The sequence below is a fragment of the Saccopteryx bilineata genome, chromosome 12 (genome assembly GCF_036850765.1).
Source record: "Saccopteryx bilineata isolate mSacBil1 chromosome 12, mSacBil1_pri_phased_curated, whole genome shotgun sequence".
NCBI classification, from domain to species: Eukaryota; Metazoa; Chordata; class Mammalia; order Chiroptera; family Emballonuridae; genus Saccopteryx; species Saccopteryx bilineata.
The window spans coordinates 43005797-43028519 of NC_089501.1; the positions used below are offsets into that span (position 1 = coordinate 43005797).

The window sequence follows — 22723 nt, forward strand, 5'->3', positions numbered from 1 at the left end:
AAGTGAAGTTGGGTCAAATCCTAGAGAGCTTTGAATGCTAGAGAGAGGAATTATTAGAATGTTATTCAGTGGACAGGGGGAAGCCATTTAAAAGAAATGGTTCTTAACCATGATGGACATAAAAGTCTTCTTGGGAGGTTTTCACAACACGTTTCTAGGACCTACTACAAAATACTGAGTTAGACTCTTAGCGGTGGAACCTGGGTACTTGTATCTTTGGGGATAAAAACTCTTGAGAGGATTCCCCACTCATAATTCTAGTGAGGAATTATTGCATAAAAGTTCTAGTTATTAGAAAGTTTTCCTTTTATTAAAGTGAATCTGCCACAAAACAAGAAAAATTCCTCCTTCACCTGAAAACCCCTTAAACCTCTGCAGACGTCATGAAGTCTTATTAAGCGGGGTCTCCTCAGGAGCCTGCACATTCATCGTAGGGCCCTTACCCCACAGTTTCCTGACGTTAGAGTGGGAGGGACAGTTGTCCTCAAGCATCGGAGCTGCTTCTACTGAACCTTGGAATCAAACCAAAAAAAAATCAGTGGAGTCCATCTTCACGTCACAGAGATACGCACATTCACCCAGCTCGGCGAACAAGGTCTTATCTTGCAATTCTATAGACAAAAGCTGAGTCTGCTAATGAAGACTCAGTGGAAAGAAAAGGGAAAAAAGAGAAAGAAGCAACAAGGCCTGAAAAATTAAACCGTTTTTTCCTCTCTTTCAACTTGTAGTGGGGAAATTGATTTGCTCTACCATTCAGACCCAGCCTCTTTGCCTTGTTCATGTCGTTTGCCCCCTGGTGGACATCTTCTTCATTGCAGGCATTGTTTGTTGCTCTGACTGCACAGCGTTGAAGGTGGGAAGACCGTCCTGCCTCCTACTTAGAAGGGCTTCCCCACCCAGGAGGTAGAAAGGTAACCTGAGCTTGCAGCCATCCTCCCTGTCTATGAGAGTAGAGGGCCACGGAGTTCTCTGAGCTACTCTTTACTGAGTTTTGATGTGTTAAAAACATGTCTTTTCTTTCATTTAAGATGTTTTGCAAAATTGTAGGACATCTAGTTCTATTTGTTCCCGAGTAACACAAGAATTTAGACTGGAGTAAGGTCATTGTAGACCATGCATGCTGGCGAGCACTTCTTAAAGTCACGAGCAAAGTCTGTTACTAACTAGCAGTGCTTGTAGAACGGCAGGGAAGGGTTTTCTGCTCTACCTTTCCAGTTAGACTGAAAGCAAAGGTTAGAAATGACTTTCTGGCATATTCTCTGCATTATAAATTCAGTTTCATTCTCACGTTTCTTTTTTTTCACTTTTCTTTGAAAATAATCTCAATTCTATCTTATTCTCAGATGCATTGTGATTTAACTCCTTCCTTTAGATACATTTCATGGCATATATAGTTCTTTTCTTTCTTTTTTTTAGCATTTTAAATTCATTCTTCCTCTTGTCATAAGATATGCTGTTTTCCACCTAGACCTTTAAAAAAACATTCTCTCTGGTATTGAAATGTTTTTATTTTTTTATTATTCATGCTTTCCAACCTGTTGTAACTTCCTTTCAGTTTTCAGCATACCACATGAAAGGTAGATTATTTATATCCCCATAAACCCTCTTTACTCTCCAGACTTATCTTGCTAACCAATCCCTCCTCCCATCCCATTTTAAGAAGCTATGTATAGATCAGGTAATAGTGGGAACGGTGAGAGATTGCAGCTCAGTGATGAAGAACAGGATTTTTGGTGTCAGAAAGGGTTGGATTTCAATTCTGGCTCCACTTTTTTCTAGTGGTGAAATCTTACACCATCGATTTAGCCTTTCTGTACCTCAGTTTCTTAACCTGTAAATGTGGATCATAATGCTTAACTTGGGGAGTCATTTGAGAATAAAATGACATTGTATATGTAAAGATCTTCTAGGGCCCTGGCCGGCTGGCTCAGTGGTAGAGCGTAGGCCCAGCATGTGGATGTCCCTGGTTCGATTCCTGATCAGGGCTCACAGGAGAAGTGCCCATCTGCTTCTCCATCCCTCCCTTTCTCACATCTCTACCCCCCCCTCTCTCCTCCCCCCCCTGCTGCCATGGCTCAAATGGAGCAAATTGGCCCCAGGTGCTAAGAATGGCTCCATGTCCCCCCCTCAGGTGCTAAGAAGAGCTCTGTTGCTGAGCAAAGGAGCAACGCCCCCAGAGCACCCACCCAGTGGGCTTGCCAGGTGGATCCCAGTGGGGGCACATGTGGGAATCTGTTTCTGCCTCCCCTCCTCTCACTGAATAATAAAAAAAATACCTTCTAGGCACAGTAGCTTCGAGTAGCCCAGGAACCACTCAGAAAACTGGTTGTTTGGTGTTACGACCCAGATGTTTTAATAGTAGAACTGTTAGCTCCTCTGGGGTAGTGAATGCTCAGATTTGTCTCAGAAAAGCTGAACTCATTGCCTGAGTGGTAATTTTGTCTTCAGTGAACTATACATATCTTGACTCCAAAAATATTTTTCTAATGGGGACATCGTCATTACATAAACAATTACAGGGTCTATGTTCTGTGCAGGTCCCTGGGCTCAGCTTCCTGTTGGGGGTGTGGGGTAAATCAAGCCAGACCACAGCCCTCGTGGAGCTTATAGCCTGGTTTGAAGCTAGTGCACCAACTCGACTATAATGTAACAGAAAAAGTGCACATCCTGGAAAACCCTCAAAGGGCTATGGGAAGTCAAAGAAGGCAATGCCACGTCTAGCCAGAGATGTTCAAAACCAACCCCGTTCCCCTCACTTCTGCAGTCAGATGTGTTTCTCCCGTGGCATTCCCCTTCTCCATGATGAGTATTGCCATGTGTTTGGATCCAAGCCAGGACGGAGAGGGCAGATCCTCTGCCCACTGCCTCTCCCTCCCTCCGCGGCCAGCTGTACCCAAGGCTCAGTGGCTCTTTCTTCCTCAACGCCCCTCTGCCTCTTCATGTCTTCACTTCCATTGGCCTCGTTCAGTGGTTCTCAAACTTTTAAGCCTTCGGATCTCCTGGAAAGCTTGTTAAAACACAGATTGATGGGCCCAAACCCCAGAGTTTCTTCTAACTCAGTAGGTTTGGGGTAGAGCCTGAGAATTTGCATTTCTAGGGAGTTTCCAGTTGATGATAATGACGCCATCTTAGTTCATAACATCATCATCTCCTGTTGGGATGTTTGCCCTGTCTTCCTAGCTAAGCTTTCTGCCTTTGATCTTTACTTTTGTTCTTCACATTTTTCACCTTGACCTTGGATCTGTACAAACAAGAAGTTGCTTTCTGATTGTGGATTCCCTATTGGATAAATGTCAGAATCCCTCACTGAGGACCTGTAGGGCCCTAAGTTACCTGGCTCCTTTCTTCTTCTCTACCTTGCTGATCCCTTGCCTGACCTCTGGCACACAGAACTCCTGGGAGTTTTAGTATCCATGTCACTTTGTGCTTCGTCCTTTGCATATGCTGTTCACTCGGTTTGCAATGGCACAAGTCCCTTTCTCCGCTTGCTGGCTCTTATGAGTTCTTTCAAACCACTCAGAAACACCTTGTTGGGGAAACATTATGTCTCTACCTGCAAGCAATGATAGGTGCATCATCTCTGTACCTTCTACCTCATGACAGTTGTTACGTAATGGCGCCTGCCTGCTAGTCCACCTCGTCCACCGATCTGAGAGCAAGAACAAAATACTTTATAACCACAGCCTCAAGCAATGCATTGCCCGACACAGAGACGGAAGCCAATGGGTGTAGAGCAGGAGTCCCCAGACTTTTTACACAGGGGGCCAGTTCACTGTCCGTCAGACTGTTGGAGGGCCAGACTATAAAAAAAAAAACTATGAACAAATCCCTTTGCACACTGCACTTATCTTATTTTAAAGTAAAAAAAAAAAAAAAAAAAAAAAAAAAAAAAAGGGAACAAATACAATATTTAAAATAAAGAACAAGTAAATTTAGATTAACAAACTGGCCAGTATTTCAATGGGAACTATGGGCCTGCTTTTGGCTAATGAGCTGGTCAATGTCCGGTTCCGTATTTGTCACTGCTAGCCGTAACAAGTGATATGACGCGCTTCCGGAGCCGTGAGGCGTGCGTCCCGCGTCACCAGAAGTAGTACTGTACGTGAGCGACGCCTTTGTGGTGGTCTCACTGACCACCAATGAAAGAGGTGCCCCTTCTGGAATGCGGCGGGGGCCGGATAAATGGCCTCAGGGGGCCGCATGTGGCCCACGGGCCGTAGTTTGGGGACCCCTGGTGTAGAGGAAGGGGGGGATCCAGAAAGGCTAGTTGATGGAGGTGGTCATTTTAGCCAGATGTAAAGAGCAGTTAAAAATTGAACATGCAAAGGGAAGAGGAAGAATATTCCAGAAGAGGAAACTTGAGCAGCTGGTCAGGCTTGGACAGGTTATAAAGAGGGAACAAGAAGGGATCTATGCTTGGCCACAGGATTGTGGTCTTGAGAGCCCGATAACAAAGGTAACATTAACATAACTCAACAAGGGATTGGATATGGAAATTCAGGAAAGACCTATATCAAATATGAGAAGAGAGAGAGAATTGACCAGAAACAGACTCTTCAGAGATGACATAAGCTGGATAAAGATTTAAAATGGACAAGGCCCAGGAGCATGGTTTGAGTCATGGTAGGTTTGGGGACACCATTAGGACACATTACACTGTCTTGTCTTTAGGTATCTTCCCGCTGACCTTACTCATGTTTAGTAAGTGCTCATAAATACAGAATGAATGATTGTTGAATGAATGAATGAATGCAGTGGAATCAGCATAAAGGCCAGCAGTGGTCCTGCATAAGCCAAGGGAAAGAAGGAGAGGTAGCTTCTGTGATGACTTTAGGTAGGTCATTGTCACCTATGATGCCAGCCATGCAGGTAAGACTCAGGCAAAAACAACGGTGGGAGGGCGCAGAGGGGTAGCTCGGGTGATGGGCAGCAGGGGTTCAGGAGACCACTGCTTGTCACTAGCAATGGGGAAAGTCTTATTACTTGTGAAAACAACCAAATGACACCTTGGACATAACACCCTCAGCCTGTGCTTACGGCGCTTCGTAAGGGGCTCCGCGACTTGCTCTGCAGTGACAAAATGAGAGCTGAAATGAACGCTCTGACTTCCCCACACTGATGCGATGAACACGAATGTTAATACCTTTATTCAGTGTTTAAAGATATGTCTAGAGAGAGTTAGACATTGTCACTGCTAATTAATTTCTCCTGGTGACATAGCTTTATGACAATTGTGACACTGTTCTCAGAATTTCACCACTATGGTGCTTCCATTAAGTTTAACACATTGACATGTGTTTGGAGAATGTACTATAATGTTGAATATATAAAATAAATAAATGGCTTTTCTTGTGACCTGTTTTTCCAGTCTTCTTGCAAAATACTTGGGGGCTTTCTCATATTACTCTTATATGTACAGAGAAATACCTGAATGAAAATATTCTAGAGATTAGGGCATTAAGTGGTGTTTATATTAAACATACACCCTGTGAAGAGTTATATTCCCAAGCAGACATCCTCAGGGACCTTTCATTGTGCTTCCAAATCAATAATTCTTTTGGTAGATCTATCAAAAATCAAAATTTGCAATGTGACCAAGCAGGAAGTTTTATTACCAAAAGCAAACATAAGGTGTGTATGTGTGTGTGTGTGTGTGTGTGTGTGTGTGTAGGTAGGTAGGTAGAGGGCGGGGGTTGTAGAGGATAAACAGTAGATAAAGAAGCAGAATTCAATTTCCTTTTACGTTCAAGCTCAGGCAGACCATTAGTTACCCGGGCCTGCCACTGACAGACAGAAGCACCAGGTTTTGAAACTGCAAGTCATTTACTTTTAAAATTCAATTTTGTATCTTCAAACATTGTGAGTATGACTATCTCATCCAAGCATCAGGCATCGACATCTGAGTGTAGCATCTGGAAAGCACGCACTAGTCGGAGTTAATTTATTTAACAAATATTTACGGAGCGTGCGTGTGCGCCACCCCGTGCTGGATGCGGCGTGTGTGTGGAGAGGAGCAGGTTGGCTGGTCGGCTTGGACAGCCTGGATGGAGTTCCAGACTCCGGTTTTATTGTTGTTGCTGCTGCTGCGGTTAACTCACGTGAATAGCAGTTTTTGTTTCCAGCTTTCAACTTGATCTAATTCATAAGCTATGAAATGCTGTACTTGTGATGTGCTTCCAGACTAGCCATTTTCAATGTGCCTCTTGAAAATTCCACAGAGTGTCAGTTTTGATGGGGCCAATTAGAAAAATCTAAGGGAAGTAGAATTCAGGAAGCCAGGGAGTCATAAGAATGCTTGGAATTTCTAACATATTTTATTAAATATTTTCTGTATCATGACATGTTCCAGAAGATCATAAATGTTAGTTTATACTAATGTAAACTCCTCTTTGCCCTGCTGATAACTGTAAATAAATAACTCAGATGACCACCCATCAAAAAACCAAGAAAAAAAAAAAAAAACCAAGAAGTTTGGCGGCGGGGGTGGGGGGTGGTGTTTCTTATGAAATATTTGCTTTACTGTAAATGTTTATATTCAGAGAAAAAAATGATGATGTATTGCCTCATTTTACTCCATTTTTAAACTCTGCTGAACTAGTTTCAAATATTTCTGCATATCCCAGTAATATTATTATAGAAATATAAAATAATGATTAACCTCTTGTCTTGATCTGACTTTAATGGAAGGGATTAAAGGCAATTTCTAATTGGCATTTTTGAACAGCCACACACCGACTTCTCCAGTTAAAATTAATTAATCTGTCACATTGTTTTTCATGGTAGCAATCAACTAAATGAAATCCAGGACTCTAAATCTGAATGGCACTGTTTTATTCAGTAAGAGGCTTTAAGTAAAGTTCATAAATGTTGCACAGAACACAGCTGTTTGGCCCTGGTCCAGGCTGTGTAGTAAGCGAGGAGGAAAGGAGTGGGGAGATAACCTTTAGCTTAATAGAGCTTGGAAAATGAGATCCTATCTATGCTAATTTTGTACTTTTTTTAATAGATGGAACTGATTAAAAATATAAGTACTGCCGAACAGCCCTATTTATTTACTCGACATGTTCATTTCCTCAACTTCTCAAGGTAAGACATTTTCTGGTTTCCTGGCTCTTTCATTTCTTATCAGCACTTAGACTCCTTCTAACAAACAATTACTTTAAATCGTCCTTCTTTTTCAAGGTAGGGTAGCCGCCCTTGAAAGGACTTTTTTAACCCATCTCTGCTGTGGAGGGATCAAATTTTGAAATATTTGGACAAAAGTTTCCTTTCTTTGTAGCGGCTGATCTCAGATCTTACAAAAACTTGAAGTTCTTTTTTAAGGAGAAGCCATTTGATCTGATAGTTCTTTAAAAAAAAAAAAATCAGATTTTGCATTGAAAGAAATAACCTGGGAGGTAAGACATCAATATTTTGATAGAAATGTTTCATTGTACATTTTTGTACAATGTGAACCCACACAGGGCTCTGGGAATAACCTAGTGGTGGAGTGATGTGTATTATACGGAATCCAAAACGCGATGTGATGTGTATTATATGGAATCCAAAACGCGATGTGTTTGTTGTGTATTATACGGAATCCAAAACGCAATGTGTTGTGTATTATATGGAACCCAAAACGTGATGTGTTGTGTATTAACGGAATCCAAAACGCGAGTCCTGGCCTCCTTGCTTGCCTGTTTGGTATCTCGTCTGATTATCCTCAGCCTTGCAGGCTTGATGGCGATGGGGTATTTTAGGAATCTGTTTTTCCTTCAGCCACGGGGACTTCCTGATAATGACGCACATCCTTCAAATTTAGGTTTTGAGACCCTCTGGTTTGTGAAGTCGCTGACTATGAGTTCTAGGCGCTCTCTTCCCCAGCGAGTCATTGACCCGGGTTCCCCTGTCACTCTGCTTTGCTGCGACTTGGAAACCCTCCGATGCTTCCCTCCTCCTGGCCCATGTCCGGCTCACAGTGTGTGGAGCGCTGGACCCTGGGCTCCCTGATCAGCCAACTTCCCCCACTGTTATTCCCACAGGGTAACAAGGCCTCATAGGTCCATTGGAAAGCACCGGATTGCCCTGCTGGCCTGTGCTGACCTCATAGTCCCCAGTGGCCAGGCACCTAAGGAGACCCCATGTGTTCCTAGCTCTTGAGTTCGCACTGGGTGGGCACAGGACGTCTAACATCCTAAGGGGGTGGAAGAAGGGTTTAGCCTTCAAAGGACTTCCCTGCTGTGCAGCAGGCCCCATGCAAATGAAGTGTAAAAGAGACCGAGATTTAGCAAAGCAAGTTATTAAGCAGCAAAGAGGAGCTGCTGCCTTGTCTTTGACAGCAAGCTTCTCCCAAAGTTTCCAAGCGTGCCTGACCACCAGGGTTCCCGTGGACAGCGAATGGGTGAATAGGACACCTGCAAATGACCCTCAGCGGCACAGGGCCATGGCTCCGAGGGCTGGCGGGTGTTTCCAATCACATTTATAAAGTTGCTTGCTGCTGGATTGCCTGAGGTAGGCACCCTGCCTCTCCATTCCAGTCGGCCAAGAACATATCATTCAACATAATTAGATAATGAGGACTTGTTAGCTATTTCAGACACTGCATTTTATGACTCGTAGAGAGCTGAGGTCGGCCCCTCTGACCCTGACTCTTCTCATGAGCTTCCTTCTGCGTCACCCCGGATGTCCTCCAACCTCCTTCTCTGAACTCTTCCTGCTTCAGGGTCAAATCCTTACAACCGAAACAGATTGCAATGCAGCAAATTTTAATAATGAACTCAGGACAGTGGAAAAACTCTAGTGACAAGCCAAAGCCGATATCTTAATTGGATCAGCAGAGCTGGGCACAGTGTGGGGACTGTATTTATCATGGCCTCCAATGTCAAAAACGTATGCAAGAGTTTAACCTTGATTAATTTAATTCTGAAAGAAAAAAAATTGAGAAATACCTTAAGAAGACAGCACATCTGCAGAACACAGCGTTAGCCTGGGTGTTAGACCTTCTCACTGACCATCATGCTGGGAAAGCAGTTTAACCTGGGGAGGGGGGCTCTTTTTTTCTATCTATAGTGTAGGGGCAGTTCCTGCCCACCACTACCTTATAGGGATACCCTATACCAGGGGGCGGGAACCTATGGCTTACGAGCTGTGGCTCTTTTGATGGCTGCATCTGGCTCACAGACAAATCTTTAATAAAAAAAAATAATAACGTTAAAAATATAAAACATTCTCATGTATTACAATCCATTCATTTCCTAACACTCATGTTCATGGTTGCGGGTGGCTGGAGTCAATCACAGCTGTCCTCCGGGACAACACCAAATTTTTATTGGATAATGCGTAACGTACATGGGTCATTGTATTGGCTCTCATGGAATTACATTATAAAATATGTGGCATTCATGGCTCTCTCAGCCAAAAAGGTCCCCGACCCCTGCCCTATACACATGAAGGATATGAAGGATAGTCCTTAAGGTTCTTGGAAAGAAAAATATCCTATGCATTCCAAGTGGCCTTAGACTGGCATTTCAGCAGTCTGTGTGGGCCCACAGGTTGGTTCTTTCTGTGGGCGGCCTCCGGGTGTCTCTGTCTAATACCTGAGGGCAGGGCTCTTTTCTCCATTCCATTTTTTGTGCAATTAAGCACATGTTTACTGAGGACCCTCTGTCTCCTATACACCGCCCTAGGACCGGACTGGGGCTTCCATAAAGAAAGAGAAACATTTTCCTTGCCTTCAGGTAACTATAAGCTCTTTTTCTATTATGGAAGAAAAGGCAATAAATTGTGATGAACTTGAGGAGAAAGAGTCACAGGGTCTCCCCAAGAGGAAGTGAGAGGCAGGACCCCCTCCCTGGAAGAGGAAGTCTGGAAGGCATGCCGAGCAGGAGTCCCTGCAGCTGGGATGCGAGGGGTGGGGCGGCGTCAGACAGATTGAAGGGGAAGACACTGGCGGCCCAGGAATCAGCAGCAGCCAAAGCCAGGAAAGCAGGGGACTGTGAGCAATCCAGTAAATGGGTGCTAGAGGGTGGGCCAGCTGCCTCCTTACCGCAGCCCGGAATTGTAAGCAGGAAAGGTAGAGACCAGCCTGACAGCCCTGCTCCTTTAAGAAGCTCATGCTAGCTGTGGGAGCAACCCCACCTCCTCTCCGCACCCCACATGCACAAGGCCTGGGGCCTCAGGTACAAGACCTCCGTGACTTTCTGTTGAACTTCCGAACAGTAAACAACAATGCTGTACTCACAGAATGTCTCAAGTCAAAACATATCACCCTTTTCTTTTTTTAAGGGAATAGCTTTATTTAAGAAAAATGTCTTAGGTGTAAAAATGGTGAACTGTGGGCCTAACAAGAGAGTCCCGAAATATACAATTAGAGAAAAACAACTGAATTGGGGCTTGTTAAGAGGGCTACCTACCGTATGTTTTTAAAAGTCAGTTCTCTCTTTTGAATTGTAAGGCAGAGAGATAATTAACTGCTCCTAAGACATTGTCCTGGTCACTGCTGACAGGTGTGTGGTTTGCTCGTTTCAAGACAATGAGGTTATTAAGAGGAGAATTGGTGCCAGCAACCAAATAGTCTCTGTTGATATTTTATTTCTAAGCTTCCTTACACTCGTAACATGTAGCAAGGCCCTTGTTGGTGAGCGGCTTAGAAGAATGAAAGTCTAGCCTCTCTTCTTCTTTTTATTTTCCTTTGCTCCTAAATGCTCTGAACTTCTGAAGGGTATGTCATTATACCAAAATAAATTGCTCCTTCATTCCTCTTTTCCCATTAACTTGGCATTGTTACCTTCAAGTTTAGACCCTCAGAGTGATACTAAATGCTCCCCTGTGAGCTTCCAGCTGTTCGATCGCTGACTTATTTCATCTATTCATCACCTAGACGTCTTTCTCTGCCCCTCCTTGTCCCTTGTTTTAGAGCTAGAAGGAGCTGTTTCACCAGGCCCGGTTTTATTCCTTCGGCCGCCGTAGAAAACAGCATCAGACCAATCCAGCGTCTTTATAGTCCTGTCGGGGAAGTTCTCCTTCCAGGGTTGTGAACACAGCAGGGCAGAAACGGCATACTTGGGTATAGATTTGGAAAGTCTTCCCTCTCACACGGGCCAGACAAATGTTCTCTGCCCGGACTACCTGGAGAATTAGATCAGAATCACCTTGGTCAAAGATGCAACTCTTTCCTGTGGTATTTAAGGAGGAGTTTTACCATTTGCATACCAGGGGTTCACGTGTCTGTTCCCAGTTGTCGAAGTAACATCAAGAACTATAATTTTTGAAAAGGTTCACCTTCCCAACATCAACAGTGTCTCTTTAAGTGTGTCTTAGATCGAAACACAGGAAAGAAGGTGACAGACAATTCAATTTGTCTCCCACTGTCCCCACTTTGTTTGTTTGTTGTTGTTTTTTCTAAACTTTTGGGGGGAAGCCAGTAACTATTTTTTCCAATTTCCAATTCCCCTCAATACCCCAGCTGCAAGCAGGGAATACATGGTACAGTTTGTGTCAGAACCCAATGCTATCAAAATAGTCCATGCAAATTGTAGGAGATGTCAATACGCCAAGTAACTTCAGACTCCCACCTTTCCGAACCTTTTCTCGTGTCGTTCTTCCTTTCTCACCCCTGACCTCCTCACTCCCTCACCCTCCTTTGCTTCCATTTCTATTTCATCTTTTATCTCAGATGCTGGCTCCAGTACCAACACTGACTTGCAAAAGCAAAACATTTAAAACTAAATCAATCACTAGCGAAGCAGGCCGGGTGCACCGTGTGTGGGGGTGGGCCACCTTGCACACTCTCTCTCTTGTTCCTGAATAGAAAGTTGTAATCATTGATTTGAACAAAGTCTGTCCTCTGATGGCATTATTTAACAAAACAAATCACATCTTGCCAGTTCTGTAATTCAGTCGGGTTTCTGCATCTTATTTCTAAATGTTGACTTTGCTTTTATCTCTTTAGTAAAGAGGTCCATTTTAATTCTGCGCCCTACAACTCTTCTGTCGAGGTGACAGAAGACTCAAACTTTGAGCACAAGGTTATTGGACACTTTCTTTACTGATTTCAACAGAGCGCAGAAGTTGGATTTGAAAATGAGAGATTTCTCTCCGGTTGTCCTATTTAAACACAGCAGACCTAATCTCCCTACCATGGCCCTCTCTTCCTCACATTTCTCTTCCTCATTTTTCCCTTCCCACTCTGCGGTGAGTGGGCTCTGCCGCCACATGAGCCCCAGGACAGTGGTGGCCCGCTCAGGGGCAGGATAAGCTGGACTTGCCCTGAGCTCACCGCCCTGTGCACAAGGAAGCACCTTCCACCTGGTCTTCTACTCGCTTCCTGTCTCATCAGGTCCTTCCTCTCCGAGCAAGAACCCTAAGCCCGGCGGCTCAGCTGCCCCCTCCTCTTCACCTCCTTTGTGTCCGCTCCAACTAAGTAAATGTTTGCACCCTCACCAGGGAGCAGAGCGTGGCTCAGTCTCTTCTGCTGGTGTTTTGTGATGGCAGGCCCTGTCTTAGGCAGCCAGGACGAAGTAGCCACTCATTAGAGCTGTGAAGATGGAGGGTGGACCTCCTACCCCAGGAGTGGTTCATTACTGGGATTAGCTTCCAGCAAAGGGCCATTCAATAACCACCTCTACTCCTCCCTTTCCCTGCCCCAGGCATCTCCTCACCTGTCCCCTAATCATATTCTTTCCCATGAGGGCTTTTCTCCTACTTCAAAGTGTCTTCCCCCTCACTGACAAGGATCAAAGTCATGGGCCTCTAGCCTTGGGTACTTTTTCATCTTTTATCGTAGGTAACAACAGTACAAGGATAACATTTACTTTTGAGCCGAGGTTAAAAAGGAGATATACTTTGGGTGGAATGGTGGTTACCAGGGGATAGGAGGAGGGGGCAAAGGGGATTTATTGTTTGATGGGCGCAGAGTTTCTGTTTGGGATAATCAGAACCTTCCAGAGATGGATGTTGATAAAAGCGTGCCTAAGATTCTTACCCAAGCGCTTTGTGTAGCTAATGTTGTCGATGAGTTGATCGACAGAGGTAGCAGTGTGGACAGAAGTTGAAGAAAATGCTCAGAATGAGATATTTAAAAATGTATAAAGAAAAAATGAGAACCATGCAGTTATTATTCCTAGAGAATCATATGCTGCATTGGACCTTTGTGTTTTCATCAAGAAAATAAAAATAAAAATAATGTGATAAATTTGCAGAGTGTCAGAATGAGACCTACAGGGGTGATTTGTGTTGGTGGATACGACCTATGAACAAATAAATGTCAAAGAAATTGGAAATATCTATTATTTTAGGATACATTAAAAGAGAACTTCAAATATGCAGTCACTATTGTGATGACCAAGGGACAAGAGGGTGTGTTGTTAAGTGAAAAAAAAAATTTGGCCTGACTCGACTCTCTCATGTGTGCTTAACACGCAACCCATCATCAGCTGTGGTCACCACAATTTTTAGAGCTCCGTAAAAACCAAATTAGAGCTACAGATTTTAATTGGAAGGGAAATAATTCTCAAGACAAACACTAAAGGAATTTTAAAAAGAAACACACACACACACACACACAAAGGAAAAGGAATTAAAACTGAAGCAGAAAAGGCTAAACGTTGTAGAAGCAGGTGAAGAGAAGCTAATCCTTTGTGTGGAGCGGGTCAGACAAAAGGAAATGTTCCCGAGAGGAGGAGGAGGAGTTTGGGTGAGTGGACAGCGGCTCTGCAACTGCGGGGTGACCCCGAGAATGGATTTCACAGCTGGACTGTGACACCTTCTCTCACGGGTTTTAACAACAAGGCCGTGGGGAGCGGGGGGCGGGGCATACGAAGCATTCTTACTCTACAGTGGAATCAGCGGTAGGTGGGAGGTTCAGGTGACCGAGGCCTTCTAAAGATGACCAGGAATTCTGACCACAATTTTAAAATTGCCTGAAGGTGAAACTGACCCTGAGAGAGAATGCAATGAGGGTGAGAAATCTGTTTTTCCAGCCTCTTTTGTGGAGCTGACATTCCTTCCCCCCACCCCCCAATTTTGGCAGCTTGGGAGGGAGCCCTGTGCCCTAGAAAAAGACAAGGAGAGTCAGGCTGAGACTGTTATCACTGTCACTTTCTGGAAAGGGCGAGTATATATCAGACATCTCTCCTATAGAAATTTCTAGAGAAAGACTAGTGTGTTATCTGACACTTGACAAATACATTCTTAAACTATCTAAAACTGCTGCTTTAGAAAATTATCCTGGAATTCTTGCATTGAGTTACAATGTGCGAAGAGGACGAAGTCACCCAGGCTCAACCAGCCTGTCAACCCTCACGTCCACAGCCTTCCAGGGAGAACAGCTGTGTGTGGACAGGAACCGTCCCGGAGTGGGAAGCTGTGGTTGAGTCCCACACTGGACCGTTCTGTTAATTAGTGAAAATGGTCATTCTTCACGTGACCTACTAGAAGTACAGCTGAGATTTTTCAAAGCATGATACAGCTTCTGAGGGCTTAACTGCATTCACATCTAGTGACCGTGCTTTGTCTTGCTAATCTCTAGAATTATTACTTTAGCTGCTGTTTATTATAGATATGAAACATAATTTAAGAGAGGAGGGGCCCTGGCCGGTTGGCTCAGCGGTAGAGCGTTGGCCTGGCGTGCGGGGGACTGGGGTTCAATTCCCGGCCAGGGCACATAGGAGAAGCGCCCATTTGCTTCTCCACCCCCACCCCTCCTTCCTCTCTGTCTCTCTCTTCCCCTCCCACAGCCAAGGCTCCATTGGAGCAAAGATGGCCCGGGCGCTGGGGATGGCTCCTTGGCCTCTGCCCCAGGCGCTAGAGTGGCTCTGGTCGTGGCAAAGCGACACCCCGAATGGGCAGAGCATCGCCCCTGGTGGGCGACCGGGTGGATCCCGGTCGGGCGCATGCAGGAGTCTGTCTGACTGTCTCTCCCCGTTTCCAACTTCAGAAAAATACAAAAAAAAAAAAAAGAGAGAGAGAGAGAAGGCTACATCCAGATGATGGTGGTTAGCTGGTTGGCACAGCTGACTTAGGGGACTGGTCAGTTGTTCCCCAGATGCCAGGAACGTATGTTGTATACACCAGGGCAATGACAAGTTTCCAGTTGGCACAGCTCACCGTACTGAGCAGTGAGTTTTACCCTGTGGTGTATTCAGAGTTACAGAACCTTTCCACGTGTTCTCGTGCCTGAAACTCACCCCTGAAGAGTCATTTCTTTGTCTTTGTTTATATTCTTCTCTCTGAAGATTCTCTTTAAAAATGCAAATAAGCTGAAGACATTATATGAATTAATACACAGAAAAGAATTGGTGCATCTCTTTCCTCCAACAGCAGAGCCCTGGGGTATTGGCAGAACATACAAGCTTACACGCCTACATGCAGGTATGCATTACTTCATGGCTGAGCACCTACTATGTGCCATGCGTGCACTGTGCTCAGGGACATCGTTCCTGGCTCTAGGAGGCGCCCAATCTGATGGGAGAGGCAAATGGACACACAGTGCTAGAGACAGGGCTCGGGGCCAGAGGACAAAGGGATGGGCATCAGGGCACAGTTAATAGAAGAAAGATGTGACAGTGATTCCGGGCTGGGTTTTAAAGGTGGCCTGAGTCTGTCAGCCCAAGAGAAGGGGGAGCAAGGTCACATCGGTTCGTTTGCCCTGAGCTGTTTCTGAGCCCTGACGAACTGTCTAGGCCAAGGGTCCCCAAACTTTTTACACAGGGGGCCAGTTCACTGTCCCTCAGACTGTTGGTGGGCCGGACTATAAAAAAAAACTATGAACAAATCCCTATGCACACTGCACATATTTTAAAATAAAAAAAACAAAATGGGAACAAATACAATATTTAAAATAAAGAACAAGTAAATTTAAATCAACAAACTGACCAGTATTTCAATGGGAACTATGGGCCTGCTTTTGGCTAATGAGATGGTCAATGTCCGGTTCCATATTTATCACTGCTAGCAGTAACAGGTGATATGATGCGCTTCCGGAGCTGTGACACGTGCATCCTGTGTCACCGCAGGTAGTACTGTACGTGAGTGCCGCCACATACAGTGCTCACTGACCACCAATGAAAGAGGTGCCCCTTCTGGAAGCACAGCAGGATAAATGGCCTCAGGGGGCTGCATGCGGCCCTCGGGCTGTAGTTTGGGGACCCCTGGAGAAGGTCATGGGGCCAAGGGACGAGAGAAGCCTGCGGGTCCCTCAGAGGATCCCCAGAGCAAGACCTCTTTCCAGAGCCTGGAATGTTCTCTCCAGTTCCTCGGGTCATTGCCTTCAGGCAGTTCAAAAAGCAAGGGGAGGGATCCTTAAGGAAAACCCCGCCAACCAGTCCTTCTGCCCTGGGAAAGCCTGGCTCTTGGGCCAGCAGCCAGCGAGTCGGTCTGATCCCTTTGGGGGAGGAATTAAAATGGAACCCCTGTGTTTGATGTGTTCTGATCTACAACCACTTGCCGTCACTTGAGGACAACTTCATTGATTTTTTGTTGTGTTTATGAGATGCCTTACATTTACTTTGGTCAGTTCTGGAATCTTCCTTCCGTGGTTCAGAATACAGACTCTGGAGCCAGACCACCTGGGTGTATATTCTGGCCCAGCCACAAGTCCCTCACCACTCCCTGCCTCAGTTTCCTCAAGTGCAAATGGGAATAATCAAGGTTTCTACTCTATTGAGGCGTTGTGAGGCTGCCGTGACTCAGACACATGAAGTACTTGCGAGGTAAACAGTGAACGTTTAAGAAATATTGACTTATTAACCCTCTCACTGCCGAGCACCTTACCTGGGACTGTCTGAGAATGTAGGCTGAGTGCTGTTTACCTGAAGGGCAGCCGGAATTTATCAGTCAGTTGAAACATTCGCTGAGGACCAACCAGGTGCTGGTGGGTCTGTGCCCAACCCTGGAAATAGAGAATCCAATACAGGCTGGTTCGCTCTCAAGAACCTAGAACCTAATAAGAAAACAAGACATCCATCTGCACGTTGAGAAGTACTGTCATTTTTATAGTACAGTCCTCACTACAGAGCAGTCCTCACAGCCTCCCCAATGACCCCTGGACAGGTTCTGCATGATAATGAGATGCTTATCAGAAAACACTGCTTAGTGATTGAATTGTTCACTGGCACCTTAGCAGATGGGGTCATCTGATGATAACATGTAAACATAGAGGGGAGAGAGTGTCTGTCTAAGTGGGCTTTCTTCTCCTCCGGAAGTGATGGGTTGTAACGGGCTCCGTGTTCCTGTGCTTGCGTTAGGTTTGGAGGAGACCAGCCTGTCTACATCAATATCATTAGAGACCCGGTCAACCGGTTTCTCTCCAACTACTTTTTCCGGCGATTTGGAGACTGGAGAGGGGAGCAGAATCACATGATCCGCACGCCCAGCATGCGGCAGGAGGAGCGCTACCTGGTAAGTCCTGTTGTCTCCAAGAAGTGGTCGCTCCGCTGTCCTGGGAGCGGCCCCTCGGGGCTGGGACGCTCTCCCTGCCTGCCCGTGGCATTCCCACGGCACCTCCACAGGGTCCTGTGGGGCGAGGGCTCTTCTGTGAAGAGGAAGTTCCTTCCAAACAAAAATTGTCCCAGGTGACTCAGATCCTAATGACCATTTTCATATCACTTTCTAGTCTTGTGTTCCCCGGCTTATCTTTACTGCTAGAGTCTCGGTCTTGGAGAAGAAATAGTCTTTCCTAGGGGATTTGTGAGGGGCACTGTTGTCATTTCGATGTATTTGGGCATCGCTCTTGGAGGGTCACAATGCATATTCTCAAAGCTCCTGCCCTTCGATTCCCATGGCCATCCTACGAGGGAGGGCTGTTTTCAGATGAGGACCCTGAGAGTCCATGAGAATGTGGGACTTGCCAGTCATGCCCCCGGGAGGGGGCCCCGCTGTAACTGACTATCTCTGGGTCCTCTTGACTTCAAGTCCAGGGTTCTGTCCACCACAGCACAACAAAATCAAGCCATCTCGGCAGAAACTGTTCCCTTTTTCTACACCTTGTTTTGGTAGCCTCGGAAGGATGTTGAATTTGACCTTGGTCATCGTTCCCAGGGCGCAGTGTTGGTAACAGACATGGAGGGCAGACACATGCCTCTTTCTGACAGCACCAGAATTAAAAGGGGGCGTTTCTCACCTCTTTGTGACCTAAACTGACAAAAGCTTACTGAGTAACTGAGAGCCTGGTGTTACACTGGCTGAAATCCCGAGCTCTGTGAGTGAGAGAGCCCTTAGGGGTCGCAGAGACAGACCCAGGCTGGGCTGTCGAGCACAGCAGAGAGAGAAGGAGGTTCTGGAAGGATCGGTGCCTATCTGTTCCCACCATGGGCAATAACACAGAGCCTGCACCCAGGCTGACGGGACTGAGGCAGCATCCTTGCAGCTAAAGAAAAGGAGCATTAGTCACAGTTCTGCTACAATGTCAAAGCTTCTATTTCCTTGCTTAATTTTTAAAAATGTAATAAGAGGGTATGTTTGGAGGGTGGGGGCATTTTGGGGTAATGCAGAGAAGTGAAGTGTCTTACCCAGTGCTGTGCGTGGCATGGCGTGGCGTGGCGTGGCGTGAGCTGAGAGCAGACGCCAGGGCCCCCGCTCACCGCGCCCCCGCTGTTCAGCTACCTGATGGTTGAATGAAACATCTCAACGGCTTGTTTTAAAAGCAGTTTTTGGTTTTGATGGCACAAACCCTAATCTTTTCCTTTAAACTATGTGTTATGAATAGGGTCATATGTTTTCTGTTCAATGATGAGTATGGATTGAGAGTATAGAACCACTGGCTAGAAGAATAACGTGGGCTCAGATTATCTTCATAGTTCTACTGGATCTTGATTAGCATTCATATCATCTCCTAAGAGCGTAGAGACTATGCCATTTAATCAAAATACATTTCAAAGTTTCTGACTCAATATCGATACTGAGAAAGTCAGAACGACGTTATAGCAGAAGATCCTGGAAAACCAAAGATATGGCAACAGGATGAACCTTGTTCTTCGAATATTCATTGTAAGTAATTAACTGTACTAAGTAAATTGTCAGTCTACCAGAAGGTGAGAAGTGATTTGGAAAAGTGAGAAAGTGGAGGTGCTGTCCGGCGATGCATGTCCAGCATGCCTGAGGGGTGGGTGACGTGGTTAATAAGGTCAGGGAAGTCACAGAGGATGTGGCAGTTGAGCCACTGTTAGAATGAGAGATGAAGTTGGTTGCTGGTCGGCTGGGGGAATATAGCTCCAAGTGGAGGGGCAGCTGCAGTGGACCCGTGGCACGTGTGGCTCTTTCAGAGGTCAGCGGGAGAACAGCATGGCTGGTGTGAGGCTGAGGGCGGTGGAGAGAGGGGTGTGGCAGGCGGGGAGCTGAGAGAGGTGAGGGTTGGAGGCGGCAGAGCATGTAAGGCTCTGGGAGTACTGCAGTCCCTGGCAGAGTTGGGAAGTAACATTAATGACGATGAGCACACCTTAGTCCATGACCCTTCCTCCTGACCCTCCACTAGAAAGCCGAGCCCTTCCCACAGCAGGACATGCACCATCCCCTTGTTCTTAGCACTTCTCCCCTTCTGTCTAGGTCTGCTCCTCTAGACCGGCATGTCATTGATGCCTGTATGCTTTCCTGGAAGTCTCACAAGGCTCCTCACACTCAGAGTCTCCCAGGGGGCTCACCAGAACATGGGATCTGTGAGAGGGTGACCCCAGGGCTGTGCAGGGCACCCCGACACAGCTGTGCATGGGGGTCCTGACATTCTCCCGTGCTCCCGCCACGTCTGTGCTGGCTGTGTCATTGCTCTGGCTGAGGCAGTGTCCTAACTTGTCTCCTCTCCTCCCAACAGTCTATACGCTCTTTGAGGACAAGATAGGATCAGAGTCCCATCTATGTCCTTGGTGCCCAGATAAAGGGCCAGGACACTGGAGAGCTCAACAGCACTCTACTTAGTAAATAAAATAAACAACAACAGCAGAACATTAATGTAGGAGTCAAGGAAAATGGCCTAATTCTGTCTACCCTGTCAAGTTTGCCATCTTGTGAATCCTTCCACATAAAATCATCCTCATGCATTCACACAAACAGGAAGTTGTAACCATTAGCGAGAGAACTTGGAAACATAAAAGGAAAAATAATGGTTTAGGTTGTTTTATGAAAATTCATAGGATTGTAAAAGTTGGTAGAAGAAGCAAGCCTGATAGTTTTGAGGAGCTGATAGCAGCCTTTCAGGGTATGATCTGAGAGATTCCAGGGAAATTTCCCCACCTGGAATTCTTCCTTTTTTTATCTTTGTATTTTTCTGAAGTGGGAAGTGGGGAGGCAGAGAGACAGACTCTCATATGTGCCCGACCAGGATCCACCTGGCATGCCCAACAGGGGGTGATGCTCTGCCCATCTGAAGCATTGCTCCATTGCAACCGGAGCCATTCTAGTGCCTGAGGTGGAGGCCATGGAACCATCCTCAGTGCCTGGACCAGCTTTGCTCCAATGGAGCCTTGGCTGCGGGAGGAGAAGAGAGAGACAGAGAGAAAGGAGAGGGGGAAGGGTGGAGGTGAAGAAGCAGCTGGGTGCTTGTCCTGTGTGTCCTGGCTGGGAATCGAACCTGGGACTTCCACCTGGAATTCTTAAAGAGAGCTGCAGGGCCCCCTCCCAAGTGTAAGCTCTGTGTCCCAGGAAGGGCCCTTGTCCAGTGAGCTCAGCAGGTCGTTTTTTGGCGAGGCCTCAGCAAGAGAGCAGTGGGCTCCCCAAAGCATCAGAGGGAGCTGTTCGGGGCAGGGAGTAGAGAGGGGGGCTGAGGGATATGAGACTCCTTCACGATCTGGTCCTCGGCTGACCCTGTTAAGAAGCTCTTTTCTTGTTCAAAGGGTAGTTTGTTTATTTGGAAGAAGGCAATCTATTGCCTTTTTTAAATAGATAAAACTCTTTATTTCATCTCCTTGGTCCCATTAGACCCTTGAAATAAAACTGCCCCTTTCAAAGCCTGTCCTCATTTTGGCAAGCCTGGGGTGGGGGGGTCTGTTGTTTGCCTCAAAAGAGGTTGTTTGTGTCTCAGTGGGGTGCAGGACAGCTGTGAGGAGGCCACTGTTCCCTAGCTGAGGCCCTGCCTGGAGCCGAGGACCTGAGATTGGGCCTGCAGGGTGTCCCCTCTCCCCAGGAGGCAGGCATGGCAGGCCACCACCCCCTTGCCCAGGGGAATGTGCAACACAGCTTCTCCCTGAGCACTGCACACATGCAGAATCTCAGGTGCTGGCCCGAAACAGGCCTTCTGACATGCCCATATTATTCCAGAGCTCAGCGTCCTGAAGCCATTCACTCTATCCAGTTGCCAAAAATCAGGCAGTTCTGTTCCTGGCACCGAGCCTCGCAGAGCTGCTTAGCATACAGCTGACAGGGGGCCAGGGCCTACGAGCCTGCTCTGGGGGTAAAATAATGTCATCTTGTGATGCTGGGAGGTTTGGAAGAATGTGGGAAAGGGTAAAAGGACCTTGGGATGTGCAGGGTCCCTGGAGGTCATGCAGAAACTTGTTTCACAGGTGCAGGGCCGGGTGGAAGGCTGGCTCTGGGGCCCTGCCAGGAGTGGAAGCCAGGCCTCTGGTTTCATGACTGCATTGTTTGACCACTTGGACTTATGTCTTAGTTCCTGAATGGCAAAGGGAGACAAGGACTGGGCCAAGTTCCATGCTTTCAGAGCAAAATCATTTTGTTTGACGTCGTCCGTACGTCCCTACAAAGACATAGTCGTTCTAGCAATTGTTTTTTATTTTTCAAATATGCAAGTGCGTTATAGCTAGCTATTCTCCATATTTTCTGGAAGCAATCAGATTTTCCAAAAGTCTCCATTTTCTTCCCAAACCATTCTTCATTTATATTTACCAAAACAATAATCTTAAAAACAATGAACTGCTAGAATGGATACTGATTTGACTTACAGCAGCCACACTGCGAAAAGGCAGTTCTCCTGGGCTCTTTCCTCTTTTCAGAGGCAGAAACCCGGCTCCCTGGGTGGGGGTGGCTGCCTCCCTTTTCTGCGTGAGAGTGGCCAGGTGAGCCCACGCACACCCGGATGGGTCCCAGCCAGCGAGACCCCCTCCGGCTGCTCTGTATCCAGGGCCGAGAAATACCTGGCATGCAGAACACCGTTGATGAAAGAATGAGTGACTGCTCATGAAAAGCAACTGTTGTGATTTATGAGCAAGGGAGAGTGTCTCATTTCTGCTGAAGCCACTCCTGTTTCCAGTCACTGAGCTCCCCTGAAAATGGGTTTCTTGCGCGGCCGTTCCCACTCGGTCAGTTACACGTGTGTGATTGGTGCTCGTGGTTCGCCTGAAACCCCGGCCTTGAGAAGCAAGTGCCAAAAAAATGTCAGGTTGGGCTCCTTACCTGAACGTATTGCTACCTCTCTAGATGGAAGAGAAAGGAGGGAGTTTTCCCCCCGAGAGAAAACTGCCAACTGCGATACTGTTTATTCAGCTTGGCTCTAAAAATGGAAAGTAGTGCATGTTTAAAAGAAAAGATGCGTAATTTATAGCTTCTTAATTCATAAAGAATTCCGTGAATCATGTTGGCCCCACTGGATTCTGGGGGAGCCTGAAAACTGCCCAGCGTCCAGAAAGGTTTTCAGAAAGCTATGCATTTTCATCTGCTTGATAATTTTGGACTTTGGATGTTCTTTAGCTGTGGAAGTGTCAATATGAAATGTTCATTTCTAGAAATTTCCACTCTATTCCGATTGGCTGAGGTGTCCTGCGAATGAATGAAGCCTCAGGCTTTGCTTCTGTCCCTAACACAT

General features: G+C 46.3%; 1 protein-coding gene across 3 annotated transcripts in view; it reads left to right on the forward strand.

The window, feature by feature from the left end:
- UST (uronyl 2-sulfotransferase) overlaps window positions 1-22723 on the forward strand; it is a 328028-nt gene that overhangs the window by 208499 nt on the left and 96806 nt on the right. For all 3 annotated transcript variants that reach the window (XM_066248213.1, XM_066248211.1, XM_066248212.1), the window contains 2 exons: window positions 7007-7086; window positions 17223-17376. In XM_066248213.1, coding sequence (XP_066104310.1) covers window positions 7007-7086; window positions 17223-17376 — 234 coding nt within the window. The remainder of the gene's footprint in view (window positions 1-7006; window positions 7087-17222; window positions 17377-22723) is intronic.